The 22,045-nt window shown below is 36.9% G+C and overlaps 1 protein-coding gene across 1 annotated transcript; it reads right to left on the bottom strand.

Moving 5' to 3' along the window:
• Window positions 1-209: 209 nt before the first annotated feature.
• On the bottom strand, window positions 210-9,149 carry LOC108074518 (uncharacterized). The gene is made up of 3 exons (XM_017166596.3): window positions 9,120-9,149; window positions 419-644; window positions 210-355 (listed from the first exon to the last, which is right to left on the bottom strand). Exons 1-3 carry the CDS (start codon window positions 9,147-9,149, stop codon window positions 210-212), a joined length of 402 nt encoding a protein of 133 aa, XP_017022085.2.
• Between the last annotated feature and the right edge of the window lie 12,896 nt (window positions 9,150-22,045).

Below are 22,045 nucleotides of genomic sequence, written 5' to 3'. Positions count from 1 at the left end.
AGCTTTTATTAAAGCGGAAACTTATGGAGAACCGTATTCACAATTAAACAAATTTTATTAGATTTAGTTAAACATATAAAAACCGGAAAAAAGTATAAATAAAATGATCTCCTCATTCGCTTCGAGTACATATTTATTCTCAGTTCGTATACCACTAAATTACATAGAAATTGCACAATTATGACTAGAATTTTGTTGTATTTTATAGCTCAGTTCGCTTCGATGGTGAAGAAACGCAAAGTGCCAATTTGGCTGGTGAAGCAAGCGACATAAGGGATTGTCAGGATGAAGCACATTTGGGTTCGCGTGCCTCCCTTGACAGGAAAATCCTCACCGGTCCGCTGACTATAGGCAGCTGCAAAAAGAGTAATTATATTAGATACATTTTCCAGAAATCAAAGTCACAAAGAATACTTGCCACGTATTTGGGAGAGCGTCATGGAACGTTGCGGTGAGTCGTTTTGGGCATTTTTAAAGATAGCCTTCAAGTCGTCGTAGATGTTGGGATATTTTCGCTTTACTTTATTGAAGAAATCGTCCATGGCGGCCAGTTTGAAGGGTTTATTATTAACAAAATATATATATTTTGTTTTCGAATTGATAACACGTACACACGTGTGGCCTCTGCAATCGGCCACTGCAGTCTAAATTTGGTAAATCCGGAAATCAGACGGGGCACCGAAAAGAAATAAACAAACAGAATAAAACCGGTTTCTGACGAACACCACACCAGCTGTTATCACTGCACTTTTTCTCTAGCTCTCTTCCTCTCGCACTCCTTTGTTTTTGTCTACCTCCCACTTTTGGTGGTGGTTTTCCCCCTCCCTTTTTCCGATCACTATTTTGGTGGTGGAAAACCCAACCAACCGAGAGTTGAGAATAGTTTCTCAGTCTTAAGCCAAGACCCAAACCGACAGCCATTCAACTCTTATACAGATGAAAAACTTAGGAGGGAAATGCAGGGAAAACTGCAAGCCACTGACCGAATATTTAACTAAATTATTTTCTATACATTTTTAATGGGTCACCCAACCCTTAGCCAACCATAAAAAAGAAACTTTGCGTCTCGTTTTGTGACTGTCCTGGGGCAATATAAAAAGAAACCGCAACACAAAACAAAAAACGGCAACCGAAAGAGCAGGGGAAAAACAAGGAAAATGGCTTCACACGAAAAAGTTGTGCTGATTTTCACACTTGCGGCAGGCGAAGTAAGAAAATAATTACAAACTTCGGGGCAAAACATCAAGACCAACAGCAGAAAACAGTATTAAATTCAAATTATTTACAGCACTTTATTTTCCACGGCAGCACAAAAGTCGCCTTTGTGCCCGGGAATGCCCGATGAACAACACGGGCGAAAATGTGCATGCAGAAATAAAGGAAAACTTGACAAAGTCATTTTAATTTAAGTTGTGCAACATTTCAACACTTTTGCAAATAAATTCAGGAATGGCCTAAGGCTGGGCAAGGAGGAAATGCAGATGCCATGATTTATACACAAGTTGTTTATCAACACTCGAAAGTTTTGCCATTTCTAAGACTAAAGACTATATTTTGGGTGACTCTTAATTAATTTTATATTTTCAAGCATCTCAAATAATATAATATAAATATAAGTACAACTATTTCACACCTTTAGTTCATATATCTATCTCTTTGTTAGACTACAAATTATTTTAAAAAATATGTATAAGTAATTCCTGAAGAAACAGTACATATTTAAAACTACAAACGAAAAACAATAAATATTTGTTTAGACATTTAAATAATTCCTTAAATGATATTCTTAATTCAAAATAAGTGACAACAAAGAAAGAATAGTTAGTTATGTTTACTAATTTATTACTTATTTCATTTATTTTAGTTCACAGAATATATGAAGCCAAACCCCCTTGTCCATTTTATCATCTGTTTAACAAGTTGAAAATATATATATGAGTAGGGAAAATAGAAAATAATTCCCGGCTTATTTGCCGTCATAATTTGAAGCTCATTAAAACCCATTCGCTGCCAAACAAGGGTTACAAACTTTCAAAACTAAAATGCGAACGCACTATGGTCCAGCCGACCACTTTTTTTGGCCAAAATTAATAACTTCGTCAATTTAAGAGATATCAACTTGAAACTTTACCAATCGTAAAATTATACTTATAGGATGATACTGGATCAAAATTATCCGGATCAGGAAACTATATCCTATAGCTTTCATAGGAACGACTTAGAAATTTTTAAGATAAATTCACAAAACTTCGGTTACTTCAAGATTAAGTCATTTTAACTACATTTTAAAAATTTTATAGGAATCGGATGACGAATTCCTATATTTTACATAGAAAGAATCGGAAAATTGTCCTCTTTTTCCTTATAATTGCATGAAAAGTGGGTTATAAAATCTTTCTACGATTCTATATTTTTTTTTTACATTGTATTTTATTAGAATAACTATATTTGATACATTTTGTTGGATATTTATTAGTTTGCATGAGTATAAAGACGTTACTTCAGCGTTTTAATTGACATTTTCATACAAAATATAGGCATCTTTTATTGCAAATTTAAAGAAATGTGGTCAAATGTGGCATTACTCACTATATGCAAATAAACAAGAATTAATTACTCTACAACACATAATAGGTTTCAAGGTTGGACTAGGCTGGACTCACTTTAAAAAACCTTTTTGAAAATTACATTTAAAATAAAATTTTAATATTTTAGATGATAGACTTTAACACCAAATTAAAAAGACATCACAACGACTTAAAACATTTGACTATATAAAACATGTAGTACAAATCCCACTGATTCAAATTCAAGTTAAAAAATTTAACAATTATTGTTTTTTCCATGACTTTTTTTAATTTAAGAATTGTATTAATTTTCGCACTTATAGTCTTGCCGTTCGCTCGTGTGCAATCAGCTGACTTTGGAAGACTCTTGTGCGAGAGTGGCGCCACCTGGGAAGATTTCGAGAATGGCACGCTGATGGTCACTCTATTTCTAATTAATAGAGACCAAAATAACTTTATTTGGTAAACTTTCAAAAAATGGGTTTTGGCCAAATAAAGTGGTCGACTGGACCATAGTGGAACGTTGCCATGAGCACACACGCGCATCATATCGTATATCGTGTGTGTGTGTCTGCATAGTGCATTTTGTGTGAATAAAAAATGTGTGTGCAACGAAAATGAAATTTGCAACGGAAGTTATTTCACGCTTTGGAGAGCGAACCCAGTGCTCTGCGATTTTCCGCGCTTTTCTCCCGCGTTTCCCCCGCTTTTCCGGCCCCGCGTCACGTCAAAACTATGCAACGAAGTAACGAGCTCCAGGAGTTAGAGTTGAAGGAATTAAGCAGCATAACAGGCTGTCAGTGTGTGTGTGTGTGTGTGATACGGACGCCCACTCTCACATCCTTCGTAATTGGTTTCAAGTTGCAACGAAAACAGGGCAACAAGTTTAATTAACATAAAATATGAAAGGGCTGCGAATATAAGCCAGCAAATAAATTCTGAGTGCCGTCCAGGGAAGTGAAATTTATTGTTGCATACTGGCAGCAGCTCAGCACTCCTGCCACGTGAGAAGATCCCTACAGTTTCCGCCACAAGGAATATTTTAAAGGAAAATAATCAAAGTGAATAAGGCCAAAAATTTTCATCAGTTGTAGCTGATGCCGGAACGTGTGGACTCATTTATTAATTCCATGCCATTTGTGCTCTTGATTTACGCCCCCCACATAAATACCGTAATAAATGGAGCTGCTGAAGGATATTGCCTTTTGCCGGACTTTTTCCCTTACCACACTCACACACACACACACACACACATACATAAAACCCATACACACACTCATATCCGGCCAGCTGGGCAGAAATTTCCGATTTTGCATTAATAAATGCAATTTCTCCTGGAACACTTTTTGGGTCAAGAGTTTCTACGATTTCGATTTATTTCCAATTTGCGTTGAGAGGCCAGTTCCCCCGGGTGTACATATGAACATGTTTGAATAAATGAAGCTGGAGTTTAATGTGGAAATTGATTCAAGGCAGAATTTGTAAATGTTGCGGCTGGAAAAATATAATTCAGAATGTTGAAAGCCAGTGAAACTAAGTATTTTATTCTCTCAAGATGTGTGTGTTTCCTTGCCTAAAATATTTTTAAGATCTATTCATGGTGCTTTGCAATCAAAATGTTCTACGTAAAATGTTTATCTGGAATCGAGTTTATCAATTAAGACACCCAATGGCTGTCGAGTGACACAGGAAAATGTGTGTAGGCTTGCAGTGTTTGCAGTATTTGGGCGACAGCCGAGATGCTTAATTGAGTGCACAAGGACACGCACCAGGATACAAGCACGGATGCAAGCACACACACACACACACGCCAAATGCAAACACATCTCAACACCTGAATGTCTTTGAGGATGCATCGAATGCTTGGGGTTAGTGTTCTCTCGGCTCTGGTCTTCAATTCAGCCAACAAATGTCTCCTCTTCGAGAGCAATCAATTTCAACTAAATGCCGTCTTCATGCATAATTGCTTGGCATTGTGTGTGTGTGTGTGTGTGTATGCACAGGATGCGAGTCCTGGCTGCGAGATAGTGCGAGTGTATGTGGTCGGCGGTGTGTGGTGCACAACGCTGCGTATACTTATCGAGCATGCTTAATATGGCAATTAAAAGATGATTCCAATTAAGGGGAAGCTGTGTGCTGCGTAATCACTGCACAATATCGCCTTGTAGTGCACAAATCGCGTTAGCAGTAGAGTCCTTTTAATTGGCTTAATAAACTGGATATGACGGGTCAAGAAGAGTCCAGCCGCCAGCATGAAAATTGCAAATTAGATTTAATTGAAAGAAATGTTCAGCAAATGATTTGAATGGTTAAATGAAATAGTTTGTAGCCATAATGAACGCCTGAGGCTTTTCATCTTAATTTTCCCAGGATTCTTATTGATTGGCATCCTAAATATAGAAGCAATTAAAAAGAGTTTAAATTAAATGCTGCATACAATGAGGAATTAAAAATTAAATTGAAAAATAAACGGCAATAGATTTAAAAAGAATTTAGGCATTTAGGAGTTATTCTGGAAAGGTAAAAGATGCATTTAAATAAAGCCTAGGTTTGCCAAGAATTTCAATTAAATTTCACAAAAGAATAAAGGTTTTTTCATTAGTAGATATATTTATTAAACAATTTTAATAAAATAGCCATCGCCCTTTTCCCGAATACAAAACAAATACTGCAATACAAATAGTAAAAGAAAATTAGTTTACTAGTTTTTGCAGCGACTAAATAATTTATTAGCCTGTCATAATCTATAATTAAATCGTGTAAGCTGTCGCTACCGTTTATGCGTTTGCATTAATATTAATTGCTAATATTTAGAGCTTTTAAATAGCTTAATTAAATTGCCACTTGAACAACAAAAGGAAATTAGTGCCGCAATGCGTGTTGATTCCTTGTAATCAGCGGGTAGGATTTTTCTCTATTATAAAAAATAATTAACGCGCCGCAAAACAATTAATCAGTGACTCTGGAAAACACGCAGAGTCTCGTGTTCATAGACTGTGCAATTTACATAAATTAAACAAACTAAAAATGCCATCAACATAATTAGAAATGTGATATGCTGGAGTCCAGTGGATAATTTCGAATTGATTTATGCAAATTACAAAACCACAAAACAAAATGCAAATACAAGCCAAATATTAAAAATGCGACATTGAATACGACATCGAGTACTGAGTAAATAAATAAATATAAATAAATAGATGGGAGTACAACTTATTTGTGTGTGAAGCGCTTGTCAAGCGTTTTGTCATAACCAAATAAGTATTTATGCAAACTGTCCGGTCCGTGTTCGGTGTCCATGTTCAGAGGCGTGTAAAAATGTCCATTTCATGGTGTTTAGTTGGTGGGAAAGGTGCAGCCAAGTGCAAAACCAAATCAACCAAAATGTGCGTAATAAATATTAATTTAATTCCTTTTTTTGCGGCGATTGGCATGCTAAATGTCATCAAATGCATGCATCTCCTTAATTATGCAAGTGAACTCGATTATAATATATGCAGAACTAAGGGAGATGGTCAGAATATTACAAAAAGGTTTCCTTAATACCCAACACGGCTTAAAGAAAACTCGGAAAATATATAAGACTGCTGGTTTCTGTAATTATACGCATACATCTTATGGCAACAAGTTCGTCTCTTTATTTTACATTTGGTTTCTATTTTCCTTGCACTCACCCTCATTTAGATTCATGGCCAGAGGAAATATTCTTTCCACTTTTCCTTTTCCCTATTTTCATAATTCAACCTTAGCGCTTTTAATAAATTAAATTACAATTTATGCATTAGCCTCCCCATTTCAGGCGGCAGCAGGTGCCCCCCGTTTTTAATTTCATGAATGTGGTGTGTGTTTTAATGAGAACACTCAAAATTAATAAAACAATGCGTACATTAAATGCAAATTGCAGACGGCCAGCGTTGACTGTGGCTGTGTCAACACGTAGGTCCTTGGTCCTTGGTCCCCAGTCCGGACAGGATGTTCCCGAAGATATAACGAGACAACGGGACGGGAGGGTTTAGTAATTATGAGGACATTATGGGCATTATGCTCCACAATCGTTATTGCGTGGACATGCTGGGACCTCGACCATCAGCATCAAGGACTCTGGGGAGAAATGGCAAGGATGTCCATGCTGCGGCCCGCATTTCCCTTATGCATGAAGTGTACACATGCTTGGCGCTCTCCATGGGCGCAACAATTAGGGGGGAGGACGACAACATTATTTAATTGAAACTAATTTGCCATTTTGTGGCTGACATTAAAATACTTAAAGTCCTGAGGCCACTAAGCGTTCCGCAATATGGGTCGAAACTTTGACAACTTTAAGCCACGCCTCCAAGTATGCTGCATTATTTCTTACATCATATATATGCACAAGTATACATATATGTACATATATCTCCTGTGCAGGGCGAATGGACCATCGCAGCATATTTCTCACCTTCCCGGAACGGAATGGAGCGAACCAAGGGCAACAAAAAATTAAGCGCTTTATGGCACACTACTATGGAGTACACCACATGCTCTGTTTACTTTTACGACTTTCCAAGGCAGCCGACGCGCAGCAGCCAGTAACAAATATAAACAGAGCAGCTCCGACTTCAGGTTACAGACGATGCGACGAGATGGGATGCCAGGGCGGCACATATTGCAGCTGTCAGAGATGGCAAGAGCTAGGGAAGTGTTTAATATAGACCCTTACTTTAAGCTTTGAAAACTAACTTTAAAGATACATTTAAAAAAAACTACAGATAGCCCTTCCGAATTTGTGTCTCCTGAGTTTATATATAAGTACTTTTGGTACTATAAACTATTTTAATAAATTAATAATTAAAATAACTTTATAAAGATTGTTAAATTTTATATTAATTTGTTACATATTCTACTTCTAAATTTATTTAATTTTAATTTTATATTAGCTTTACTGCTTTCTATAGAATTAACAACCCAACAAATGCAATGACACCAGAAAGTATGCAATTTTTTTAAAAGATAACCAGGTATTCCATGGTCGGGCAAAACTTCTTTGGATTCCCCTTATTATACAGTTTTTATTATTTTATTTTTATTTAAGTAAAATGTAATTATATTTATTAAATATTATTTTATAATATTAACCCAACTTCGCTACCCATATCCGGATCTCCCAATTCATTAGCCCGATCATCACTGACACCGGCCACGCCTCCTCACGTCGAATGACACCGGTGCGAAGGGCGTTGGGCTCTGGGCGGGTGAGCAAAACGCACGTGACGCTCATCAATTTAGCGCACTTTGCCGCTGTGCTTTTCCTCTTAATGCGCTCCGGAGAAAGTGAGGGGCAAATGCTGGCGCAAATGGGAAAATGGGAGGGGAAGGCGGTGGAAATGTGGATGCCATATGCCGTAGAGGAGACCGGAGTGCATCGTTCCGCACATGCTGTGCACGTCGACGTCTTTGCCGGAGTTTCCCAGTGACTATGTGTGTATGTGTGTACGAGTGAGTGTCACGATTTTGCATATTAATTGCATTAAGTTATAGCCACCGCCGCCGCTGCAGCTCGCTGGGGCGCCGCATGCTCGGCGATAATTTCAAGTTGGTAAATCCACTTTGGCGCACATGGATCCACATGTTCCGGAGGGGGGCTTACAGCTCCGCATCGGTGCTTAGTTGGCTCTGCGGGTTATATAATGCCCGGCCCAGGTCCAGAACCCACCACAATCCCGCGGAATCAAATACAAATTTATTTTTAAACACCAGCAGACACAAAAAAAAGCGAAATGCGATCCCACCATTACACAGCATCGCATACAACTGTAAAACTATACAATTTATATATATAAAATTCTATATACATGCGTGTTTGCTCTTCAAATTTATGAAAATATTTTGTATTTTTCAAAATATCTCAAATGTTTGTTGCCGTTTGGAGCTGCTTACGTATACGCTATTTTTAACATGACTCACTTGCATATTTCAGTAGCCAAGTATTTAAAATGTTTTTCATTTTTAATATTTATTGCTCTATTTTTTTCTGTTGTGTGGTTTTTTGGTCTTAGTGTTTGTGAATGTGAGAGTGAATGTTTCAGAGATATTAAATAAATTCTGTGTGCTTTGATTGTAATTTCATGCCCTGATGGTGGGTGGCGTGTGGAGTGGATGTCTATAAGCGAGTTGTTGGAATATTATCAGTGAATCTGGCTTATATAAATCAAATCTTAATTTTCTATGATAATTTTAACATTTTCAACATTTTTTCATTTCATTTAAACAGATACAAGTTTCTCTGCTTCTGCTTTTTGGAAACCCATAAGCTTATAAATATGATTTAAGACCACTAGTTATTCTATATTTTCACCGCCACACTTATTTCCTATAGTTAACTTCGATGTCTGGCCAGATTTCGCTCCATACTTCTTTACATTCCATATGCTTGAATATTTACTATTGAATGCAAGGAAGCATGGAACTCTCAAAGGCCCCGAATGGGTTATTTCACTGGTTTATTTTCCGCTGCCAGCTAACTTTTAGTGGCACTCACTTGGACACATTGTCTTGGACGGATGTCTAACTTACCCAATGATGCTCCGGAATAAGCAGAGCCATAATCTGCTGAATAATGACAACGGCTGACGGTAATTGCAAACTGCAATTCTGTAAAAAAGGGGGGAAAAAGTTGCGAAACTGCAAAACATTTTCCACAGTCTTTTGTGGCTGCATTTTGGGCAATTCCTTTCCTTTTTACAGAGCTCTTTTGCTCTTCTCCTTGTTTTTTACTGTTTGGTTGTTACTTTGTGAGAAGCAAATCCTTATGCTTATTTTTGTGGCATGCAAATTTTCCTGTTTTCCGTTTAAGAGTTTACATTTTTACTCGGATACTTTTTGTTTTTTGTTATTCTGCGGCGGTGAGCTTGCTCGCTGCCGTGCGTTTTTATAGTCCGACTGCAATAAAGCAATTTTTAAGCGCACTGAAGTGTGTTTATATGTGACTGGGCAACAACCCGCATTCCTGTCCGCCGCCCCTCGATCCCCACAAAGCCCCCCCCATTTTTTTTTTATTTTTAATACAACTCGTACTTTCGTATCCGTGGTATCTGTTTTGGTTGTTGTTATTCCTTTTTTTTTGGGACTTTTTGTTCCAGCGTTTTTTGTTTTGCATCTTTCACGCGCCTGCACAAAAAATTCATAAACTTTTTGCTGCTTTTTATTTTTGTTGTATTTTGTTTTCTTTCCTTTTTTGTTTTTATTTTTTATTTTGTGTGTGTGTGTGGGTTGGCCGTAATAAAATTGCGCCTTTTTGTTTGACTTTTTATGCGCATATTTTGCGCCACATGGCCAGCTCTCGGGACCCCCAAATCCGCATCCCTTAGCAAAGTGAGAGGGAGCTCCTCTTAAACGATTTTTTACAGAACTCAACTTGTAATTCTTTTTACTTTTTTGGCTTGTCACATTCCGCGCAAGTAGAACAAAATCCGGCTAGCTCACAAACTGCAATTTTGACGGTGGATTTCGGAAACGATCCTACGAGAGAACCGATCGACGCGACCAGAAGACGGCGACTGTGTTCTGGCTGCAGCGTAAACACGCGTTTATATAGGTGCCTAAATTTAAATCGGGGGACCCACACATGAAGGCAGGGTCAGGTCAAGCCCAGACCCCGGGCGCACATATGTTCCTGCGAGTGTTTTCTCATATACTTCTTCTTTTTACCTACTTGAAGCAGCCGGAGCGGCAATACCCACGCTGAGTTGGGCCCACGATGGGCAGGATGTGTGAGCCGAGCCGACGAGTCAAGCCGGGCACATGGATGCAATCTGCAAAGCGGATTGCAGGCGTTTCCCAGGCCGCCTTAAGTGTACCGCTCTCGCTCTCTGGAAAAGGCGTCCATGTGTGCCAGCGTGTTTTTTCAGCAGATATCACAGGGCGTACATACATATATAGTATAAGTTTGTCAAATGTTTATAAAGTCCATATGGCAAAGGCAAACTAAAAGTGGATAATAGTTTTCAAAGTAAATACTGGGTAATTCAATTGCTAAGGGAATTTAAATTTGTAGAAACTAAATTGTTGGGAATTAATAATATATAATAGATCATTAAAAATTAAAATAATTTAGTTTTTAATTTCAGGGTCTGTCTTTTGTTTTGTTGTATTTTCCAAAATGATTTAATATTTTTAAAGATATTTTATTATAATACTATGCATCAGAGCCCAGAGTTAGTTTTTCAACTGTTTTTAGTGTCAATAAAAATGTATAACCTTTAAGGATACTTCTACAAAATTATAAAATATATAAAATATTTTAAATTATACACTTTTAGCCACTAATAAATTTAATCACAGAATTCTCTGTTGTTTTTCTTATTTCTATGATATGTATTATCTTATTTGTGTTAAAAAATATTACTAATATATTTAAATTCTTAGATTAACTTGAATTTCACTTGTATTATTTTTAAATTGCTATTTTTCTTCCAAGTGTATAATTTGTTTTTTTTATAAATAATAATACCAGTTCATTGAGGAATTTATTAAGCCACCTTTCTGACAAATTTCATTTAAAAATTCCCCACTAAAATCAAGAAACGCTATAGCTTATCAAAAAAATTCCATAAAAATTCGTATTAATGGCAACGGGCATTTGTTGAATTATTTTCTGCAATTATCAATTCGGCGTACAGCGAAACTTAATCGAATTGTAATGAAAATTGTCAACGTGTCAGGCCGAATGGCAAACGAAGCGCGGTCCACAATCGTGAATTTTAATTAGCAATTTGCTGTGCGGCCTTTGTGTGTTTTTTGCATTTAATGCTTGTTTTTAATGCACTATCCGCCATTTTTTGTGTGCTCTTTCATTGCATTATAATAATTTTCGAATGGTGGGGTTAAATGTCTACCACAAAATCAGACGATTGTGTGTCGTGTAACTAATTATTTAAATGTTATTAAAGCCATTAATGCAGCATATTTTTAATTGAAATTAATTAACGAGCTGTTGGTAGAATCGTTAATGTTAAGGTTCACCCGATTGTATATTGAGTGGCTCAACGTTAATGTTAAAAATAAAAGTGTCTGACATTTTTATACTGATCGCAGGCAGATATGAAAATAAATATGTTTGAATACGAAAAGATTGTGTCAAAAAATAATGAAGAATAATGATACCTTCTTTAATGAAGAATTTGCAAATTTAAGCAAATGAAATACAAATTTATAAGATATTTTTTAATCTGATATTGTAAAGTTTGTTATTATCCTTCGCACTCGTTATATAACTTTGGCTTATTTTACAATATTTATCACAGATTTGTATAATTTTTTAAAATGCCTGAAAATTCCTTAAGGATTTCTTTCATTTTTCAAAGTAAAAATAAAAAAATTGCGTGTAGTTTTATTTTATTTAGAAGAAGTATACTCAGCCCCTGTGATTATTCTTATATTGAGCAGTGTACATAAGTGTACGCATTATATACAGTTTTCCGCAACACGAAAATAGCGATGAGCAAGTGAGTATTATTCATTCGATGCCAGACACACTCTCACCGACAAACGCACACTCACATTCTGGCCAGGGAGCGATTTAAGAATCTTCGGTTCGGTTTCCGTTGGGATGGGTTATATTTATAGCTCTTTGCCGATGTTCTCCATAAATAGCAAAGAAGAAGTCTGGGCAACATCTCGAAGGAACTGAAAGTTTTGCGATAACTTTTAAACTCGATATTTCGGGAGGATCACTAGGCACAATTTATTTATGGACTTTGTATGATATTCTCCAAGTGGTTTTCTTGTTTTAATTAGTTTTCATTCAAGGAAACTTTTTCCAGGATTTTGTAGTTTTCAAAGGCACCACGCGAGCTTTTCTGGACTTTTTGAGAGTTTTATTATGGAGAGCAATGGATCTGGTGGATATAAACAATACGCCTGGGATGGGCCGGACTAAAGACGATCTGAACGGGTCGACAACAGAATCGGTAATGCACTAAAGGATGCAAAAAATATTCTCAAATTAATTCTTGGCGCTGCTCGGCCCCGGCCCGCTTCGTTAGCGTTCATCGTATTTTTATTTTTATTTTTATTTCAGTTTCTCAATTTTTGTATGCTTATTTTCTCGTATTTTTCACTGGCGGTACAAGCTGCTTGGCTGTACCGGATCGGATTGAGGAACTTTCGTTATATACATATTTATAGCTTTGTCTCGTCTTCTTGCCTTGCCTCCATATATAAGGCCATGTAGCCTGGGTACATAGTTGGCTTTGCTCTGGTACATAGTTGTCTCTGCTCGGCGATGATGATCCGATGATTCAAAAAGATCGCCGCTAGCGCAGGCGCATAACGCTCGCCGAGATCGGGCATTGGCTAAACTTAGACCTGGCTATATTCCCTATATACAGCCACACGGAAGGCCGCCCGATCGTCGAACTGCTGCTGCTGCTGGCTAGATGGCATCTCTGCCGGCATAAAAATAAACACACATTCTGCCATTACGTTTCGGCTTTTTGGCAATTGAACTTATGTATTTTTGGGTAAGCCGAAAAAGAAGAGGCACCTCCTGGCAACTGGCAGCTGGCAACTGGCCACTGGGAACCCGGCAAATGCCATTGCTCGGCATCGGCTTGCCATTTCTTTGGTGCGGATTTTTTTATGTTTTTCGCACTCTCTCTCTCAACTCGTTGACATATTTTTGGAAATGTCAAAACGAGTTAAAATTGCTTAATTACTTTCTATATAGCATATATGTACACACAACTTGGCAGCTTTCCAGCAGCCAAGTGGAAGATACGAGCAAACAGTTCTGGTCTTTGTTAATGGTTTTCTATTTGTTGGGGAATATACATTGGCCGATCGCCGAAGATCGATTTCACCCATGGATGGGAGATCAATTGAACATTTTTTTGGGCGTTTTCATCGGCTCTGTGTAATGAACGAAAATGGAGCAAAATGTAGGGTGGAATGTAATGTAATCTCGGGGGAATTTTAAAAATTTTTGAAAAATATTGGTATATTGTAAAGTTTAAAGAAAGCCTAGAAAAGTTCATTATATTCTCTGAAGCAAACACAAAATAATTAGTAAAACGTTTTTAAAATGTGTTTCATTATAAATGTATATAAGTTCAACTCATAAGGAGTCCTAACGCCTTCAACTTAATAGAAAACCAAAGTCAAAAATAAAAACTGACCCAAAAACATGGTGGAAGGGCTTTTCATGTCCCAAATAAAATCCCAAATTTTAAGTCTATGTACATGGCTTTTGTCTGACGCAGGACCATGGCATGACACACACAAAAAAAAAATATGAGAGCTTTCTTAAACAGACCTTTTAAGGGCTTAGGAACTTTGCAATTTTGTGCGCCAAACTGCACAAAGCGCTCCAAATGCGAACACAGTTCGCCTTTTAATGTGCAAATGTAGGGCTTAACTAACACACAGATGCACACGCATAATAGATGCATCCTTTAGATACATCTGCCGGGATCAAGGAGGTCGGAGAAAGCTGAGGGGAAAAGGACATGGCCTCTCCATTTGGAACACACAAATGCAATTTAATTTTTTTGCGTTGTCTTCTTTTGATTGTGGTACCGTTCTTGATTCTGATTCTGATTCTGGTAGATAATGTATGTACTTTTTTTTACTCATCTTTGGTGTTACGTCTCTGTGCCACGTTTATATATATGAAATGTATTTTTGGCTGGCCCAACACTCTATGGTATCTGTGTATCTCCCAGGATGGAAGGGAGCTTGTCGTTTGCTTGATGAATTTCTGTGGCTGTTGTGTCATAAAAACATAGCCACCAACTGTTGTCTACAAATAAATCTCGTTAAGAAGTACCCACACATGCAGACAGACATGCCACTTATTCATATACAGATACAGATACAGATACAAGTACTGGCTCAGATACATCTTTTCCCTCAAGAATCGACAATAAAAACGCATACTCGTATACAAATTTTATGATCGCAAACATTTCTAGATTCTTGGGGATAGAAAGCAATGCACTTGACAACTGATGGTCGTAAAATAAACAGCCACAAATGGCCACAAATAGCCAGGAAATTAAAATATTGGCTAGGCGCCTTGAATGTAACAACAATAAGGGAGTTACGATATAAAATACCTTTACATTAAACCGTTTTTATTATGTAATTCTTGACTAGGCAGCTTTTAATTTAATTTAAACAGCATCAACAAGAACATAAATCTGTGGAGAATTAAAATGCAGAAGCCACAATGGAGAGCTTTATATATAATTAATAGGTAAATAATGTGAATTTTACATTCACAATTACTGAAAAAATGTACTTCACTTATTTTAGTAATTTACAGGTTCCTAATTACAACTTAATAAATCGTTCGAAAGGAGTTCCATCCATAACAATTACAATTAAAGTCTTTATATATTCATTTTTCTAAGTAAGGAAAACAAATTTTTCACATTTATATTCATTCGACTTGAAATCTTTTACTTGCTGAGAAAGTTTCGCCTTTCCCTTTGACATTGGAAAGTTATTTCTTTTTACGACGGCAATTAAATTCCCGAATTGATTTAATTTATTTTATGGTTAATAAAAATGGCGAGAAACAAAAGCCCAAAGCCAAAGCATTTTCGGATTCTTGTCTCTTTCTTTAGAGTTTTTTTTAGTCCAAAATAAAATTTGATTTTATTTGCTACGTTCCCTGCCGTATGCAAATGCCATTTTGTCACATTGGAAAATTGAAATCCTTTTATGTGCGAAACGTGACAAACGTTTTCAGTGAATTTACGATTCGAAGACAAGAGATAAGCTGCGTTAAAGCTTTAAGATTTAGAAATTCGAATTGTTATTCCTGCAATCGAAGTTTATCATGAAAAGTGGAGTAGTTAAATAGCTTTATTTTAAGCCATGTGAAAATCTATTTATTGGTTTTCAATTGTGTTGCTAAGAGTGGTGAAAATGCTGTTAAAGCTATAAATTAAAGACTCTTCTGTTAATTGAATATATTGAATGTTAGTCTCAACTATGTAAGTATTGTAAAAGATTCAATTTTAATATTGTTTTAGATAAATTTAAATATATAAGGTCTACATTTCCTGGGACAAATATATACATAAGTTTGTCATCTCCTGCTGCTCTTTCCTGTAACGACTTACACGTGTAAGACACTCCTCAAGAAGAGCAGTAGACCTGGACTTGGCCCAGTCTACCTACTTTACTTTAACATTTGCTTTCCAGAGGCCTGAGATGAGCCAGCCACATGTGCATCGTGGATGCTGGGCTCACAATTACGTGGAAGTCAGGACGGGCGAGCAGACACATGTACAACATGCCCATGGGTACATATGTAAGGGGAATTCGGTCTTATAGGCAATGTACACTACATACACTGAAAAAAAACAAAGTAGTAAATGCACTCGAAATTATTATAAAATATTGATACAATGCTTACTTCATTTTATACATAAAATACTAGCTTCTTGTATGTGGAATCCTTCGGGAAACAATGTTTATTACAGGGCTTATCTATTCTATTCTTCTATAATATAAATTCTAAATAAATTATAAAAACCTTTCTCAAGTCTTCCATTGTAAAAATTTTCAAAAATATTAATAATCATTGGATATAATTAATTTTAAATATACATTCTCTCTACATTTTATAAGTGTATCGCACATATATCTCGTATTATTGCATGGACCCATGTCTGGACGGGATATGAATGAACTCAAGTGGCGGCGTTTTCGATGTATTTACGAGCCATTTCACAAAAAAGAAAATAACCCAAAGTAAGGCAAAGTCTGCAGATACAAATCGTAAATCAGGCCCAACAAAAAAAATGCAGAAGCCGGTAAAGCAGCAGCAATATCAATTTTCAATCTGTTGAACCATCAACATAAATCGCCAGATTTCCCGATGTGCTCCTTCCAAAATACCAATTAGTGAGTCAGATCATATAGCTACTTAAATAAATGTACCTTTGTAATTTAAATATACATTATCTCTATTAAATAAACTGTTTAACCAACATTATTGAGTTAAGAAAACCCCTTAAAGAGACCGTTGAGGCAACAAATAACTGAGAATATTAAAAAATATAATTAAAATACATACACACATATTCAAAACTTTAGAAAATCAATTTCTAAATTCCCGTAGTTTCAATCAATAAGCAGTAATCATTCGCCAAAAATCTCTTTCAACAATTAAGTAGCCATAAAAAAAAATCGGAGGGTAAACTTTGAAGCAACATATTTTAACCAACTTTCAAGATTTACCAAAAACTTGCCAAGGCATAATTTAGAGGTGAGAAAAAAAATCCCCCAGAAGAAGAAGCCCTTCCATAAGGATTCTGAAATACGAGGCAAGGCTTCAGAGCCACCTGGAACCACCTGACCCAACCGAAAACAACTGAAAACACCTTACCCACACACACCCATAATATATGTATGTACATAGTGAAATAGAGAGGAAAATCGGGAAAAAGGCAGGGAAAAAGAGAGACAGAGAGAGAGAGACCGAGAGAGCCACTGACAGGCAAAGTTTGCGCAATGTAGCGTAAATTGTGTGTTAATTCAATTATGGAGCACCTGCCCCACCCCACGAGTTCCCCGCCAGAGATGCGTAATTAAAATACCAAATGTTTATTCAGGTAAATAATTTCAGAGTGCACGTCGAAAGTGCCGGCAACTGCAATAACAAAATTGATACCGTTTCCCCCGCGTTGTTTTCCTTTTTGGCTGAAACCGAATGGAACTGACTTTTGGCAATGGAGCCGCCGCGGCTAAAAACAATCTAATGTCAGCCGCTGCTGCTGCTGCCGCCGGCGACTACCCCCAGGCCCGCTTCCTGGCCCACTGAAGCGTTGAAATTTCCAGCGCGCAAAAGTTTTTAACAAAACTTTTCATTAAAGTTTGGCCAAGACCCAGAGCCACCTCGACTCTACCCCCTCTTGATTCCTGATCTCGCGCTATCGCACACCCCAAAAACCCCAGGCAAAAGATGCGAAAACTTTTTCGCTGGCAGGCGTAGTAAACGTCATTTCGCCTAGAGGCGTTTAACTCCCGGAGGGCGTGGCACTGAATGCACAAAACAAAAAAAAAAAAACACATTTTGTGTTAAAGTGTACAGAGACCAAAATAGTTGACATAAATTCTATTTTGGAATTTGCACAACCAAAATAAAAACGAAATTTATTTATATTAAAAGTTTCAGAAAAATATGAAAAAGGTTTCAGGTTTTTGTTGAAAATATTATTTTTTATTTATAGTTTCGTTTTTATTTATTGGATTAAAAACAAGCAGGCTTTAGTTTAAATAATATTTGAAATATTTTACTAGAAATAATACGAAATTCCTAATTTTCCTCCAGTTTTTCTTCGAGTACCTTTTGTATGTGTGTAGGAAATAGCTTCGACCTGCAAAAGTATTAGTTTCCACTCACACATGTGTGTGTGTGTATGTATGCGGGTGCAAGGTTTTTCTCAAGTTTTTAGTCGCCATCCGCAAAATGTTTTTCTCCCATTTCAATTCACCACAAAAACGTTTTGAGAAATTATTGCAAAAGTTTTTCATAAAATGAAAGCGCATAAATTTACTACAACAACGTCGGGCAAAAGGGCGGCTGGTGGCAGCGTCAGTGGGGGGCGTGGCACGGTCTGAGCCAAATATCAAGAGCTAACAGCAGCGTTGCAAGCGTGTGATATGAGAGACACACACAGTTAGTGCACCTTTGTGCGACACACACGTTAAGTTGTAAAAACAAAAACATGTAAAAAAAAAATATATATTAAAAAAAGGAAAAATATAACAATGGGAAAACAACAAACAGAAACGAGTGCGAAAAAGTTGCGGCAACTAGAATTTTAAGGGATGGAGTACCCTTTGAAAATGCAGTCAAGAATTTTTTAGAAAATTAATCTGACAATTTTTAGGCACTGCAACAAATTTTAGATCAATACGAGAATAAAATGTAAGCTATGTTTATGTTTTTCTTTTTTGTAACATTAAAACATAAATTAGAAGAAGAAATATTGAGATTTTAAGTAAATTTCTAATCAATTTTAATATTTTCTAAAATAAAAATACCTCTTTAATAAATTGGAAAACTAAAATACTAAAGGTATTCCTCTGCTAACAGTACATTCATAGTTTAATATTAAGAATTTCAAATAATTTTGTCAACGATTATTCTAAGTAATTTTAAAAATATTATTAAGCAGCCTTTTCCCTTGCTTATTAGAAAAGTAAAGCTAAAAATAATTAGTGAATTCAAATTTATTTCAGGGCATACATTATTCGTTCAACTGAAATATCCTAAAAATTTCCTGCCCCACTATATACTTAGATGTGTGACTGTATAGTTTGTATCTGTGTGTGTGTGTGTGCCTGTCTGCGTGTATTTTTGTCGACTTTTCAACTCGGCAATGGCGGTGATGGTGATGGCTATGGCGAATGCGATGGCGATTTCGATGGCGGTGCCTTTGCCGGTGACGCGACGGCATCTGTGAGCTGGCGTGCTCGGTGGTGCGGCGTGTTGCGGTGGTGCGGTGTGCATTTGAAATATGGTCGCTTGTGCCACAAATAAATAACGCTTTCAAATCGCTCGCAAGTGGATACAGCTAAATTTCAGTAGTGTGCCAATGTGTCTGTGTGCGGTTCACTGGCTCTGTGTGTGTGTGTGCAGTTGGGATGCTGCTAGTTAAGCACTCACCCACGCATAAACGGGAAATAATATGAAAATGTAAGATGACTAAACAAGAGACACACGGATTTACGGATACCCCCATGAAGAAACAGATACAAAACGTGGATTTTACACGAACACACGGGCTTATTATTCATATTTCTAAGAACAAATATTCTTTAAATATTAATGTGCTGGTTACACCCCAAGGAAATTGTATGTATCCGGTTAGAAGAAAACTTTTCAAAAAGGGGATAATTTTATTATTTTATATAATAAATATTTTAACCCTTGATGCCATAAGGTATCCGATTAAATTGTCTCTAATGTTAATATTTAAAATATTAGAAAAATAATCATAAACAATTTGTCACCCAAACATAAATAGAAATTGATACAAAAACTAATGGAAAACATAACAAAAAGCATCTCTCCGTAAACAACATATATTTGTTTACAGGAAATAGCTATATAGTTACCAGAAAAGATTAATCATTCATTCAAAATTAAATATCACCTAAACATTGAAGTCATATTTGTTTTATTATATATTTTATTCTATATTTTAAACCTATACTCCTGACTATATTTAACTTTAACTCAAAGGATTATATAAAACCAAACACACAATTTTGTGGCAACTTTAAACTCTCATAAGGGCCAGAGCTCAATCTGAGCCAAACTTATGCCCTTCTGACAGCAAACAACTTTCGGAGAACAAGCCCGGAATGAAATCAGACATCCTTAAGTTGAGGGACACAAAATAACAATTAAACATCAAGCTGACAAACTTTGCAAAGGCGAACAAACAAACTACATGCAAAATGGTCTTGCCAAATACGGGAATTATACCTACATAAATACGTATATATAGATACATATATATATAAAGTTATATGGCCGCAGAAGACGCGGAAACTTCGCGCCCAGGATAAGCACAAGTTTTGAGGGAAAGGCGAAAAGGTTAAGGAGGACAAAACTTTGTCAGCGAAAACGTGACATGAAAATCGCTGAGCTGATGAAAAATGCTAAATCGTGACGGGAATCCCCAAGCCATAAAGGCACTTGGAACTTTGCAACATTTTGTGGAAAATGCGAATGGGACACATGTACTAAGCCTATGACAGTAGTAATTGACCTCGATGAATGTAAAAATATAGAAAAAAAACGTTACATTGAATTTTATAATTTGAATTTTAATTAATTGAAGTTAAATTAATTCTGAAAATGCATCAAAAAATGAAGTAATTACTGTAGAAACAAAAAAATAGACAGACAAATTATTTAGACACAAATAAAAGAATTGACAACGGTCTGGGAGATCCGTGAAACTCGAGATCTGGAGACGTGAGACCGAGAGAGTTGGGGCCAAGAAGAACTCCCGACCAAATGAGGGTGTGCGTGTCTATATTTGGGCCACAACTCCGCGCCTGCTAATGGCTTCATTTGGTCCGATGTTTGTGGCGACTGGCTGCCCCCGGACACTTGATCGCTTGATGCCAATGCGGAGCAGAGCGGAGGAGCACTCAGTGCACTTGACTCCTCGGCGGAGGCAGCAGCACCAGCAGCACCAGCAGCCGGCGCAGCAGCAGCGTTTATATCGTTTAAAAATATCATAAAACGATCGCTCGGTCCCCCGTCCTTTTTACTCTCCACTATTTCCATCTCTTTTTGCTCTGCGTTGGCTGCTAAAAATACAATTAACAAAAAAAATTGTATCTTGTGCGTTCCGGCAACATGCGTCTATTTGTAATTGTGCTGCATCTACGGTTACGTGTCTGTGCCCCATAGAACACACATCTCCGAGTTGGTCCTCCGCCTAGACAAAGGCTAATGCACTCTTCGGGGAAATGCATAGAGTATAGAGCGATGGCCAACGCATCGGGAAGTGTCTTTCGTTGATTTACAATGATCTTTCCCAGCACCATCGCTCTCATACTCTCTCGGCTACCTAATTGCCCACTAAGTGGGAAATGTTTCGCTGATGAGTCAGTCTGTCAACCAGAGGTCTCAGCATGTGGGGGAAATCATTGGAAATCATTAGAGGTGACCGTGTGGGTGGTCGACGACTCAAGGAAAACAGCTCAAGAATATTTAAGATACAAGGAATATTTAATGCTGGTTTGGTGTATCTAAAAATCTTCTAATGAATACAAAATATTTCTAAAAAATATCTGTATGTGTTTGGAATAAAATACCATTTTAATTTCCCATTTAAACTAATATTCCTTTGGGGGAACCGTTTCTTATTAATGAATAAGTATTTAAAAACATTTAAATTTAATCTTAAATTTTCTTCAACTCATACATTTCCCATTCCTTTTTTCCCATGCAGTGCAAATACCCATAAATCAGAACATTTATTAAAAACTCATTTGAAACTAGAACGCTTCGCTGAAAGTTAACTGCAATCCAAAGAACAAACGGCAGACGGAAGTTTGTTTTGCAATTTGCACTGGCTTGGCTTGGCTTGGCCACTTTATTAATTTTTAAATAAAATGGCACAACCATTAACAACGCACCAGCAAAGTCCACTCAGAGCGGCAACTATTGTAAAAAAAAGGCAGTGGCAAAGCCACAATAAACAAGAGCACAAAGCTGCAGCGAAATAAAACATGCTTACTTACACAATGTTTGAGTACGTGTAGGACATATATATCCTAGGTATAGTCCGCCCAACGACCACTTCTCCGATGCACTGCAAAAAGCCGGGGGAGGCGGGAACGGGAACGGGAACGAGGGCAGCTCGGAACTTTCTTCGCACGCTTCGCAGTCATTTGGAGCATATGTTTCGAACATTTTTCATAATCAAAAAGCTTTTAGCGGCGGACAGTGGCAATGA

The sequence above is a fragment of the Drosophila kikkawai genome, chromosome 2L (genome assembly GCF_030179895.1).
Source record: "Drosophila kikkawai strain 14028-0561.14 chromosome 2L, DkikHiC1v2, whole genome shotgun sequence".
In the NCBI taxonomy this organism is placed as follows: domain Eukaryota; kingdom Metazoa; phylum Arthropoda; class Insecta; order Diptera; family Drosophilidae; genus Drosophila; species Drosophila kikkawai.
Note: the sequence above shows the minus strand (reverse complement) of the source record. Positions and strands in the feature narration are given on the sequence as shown.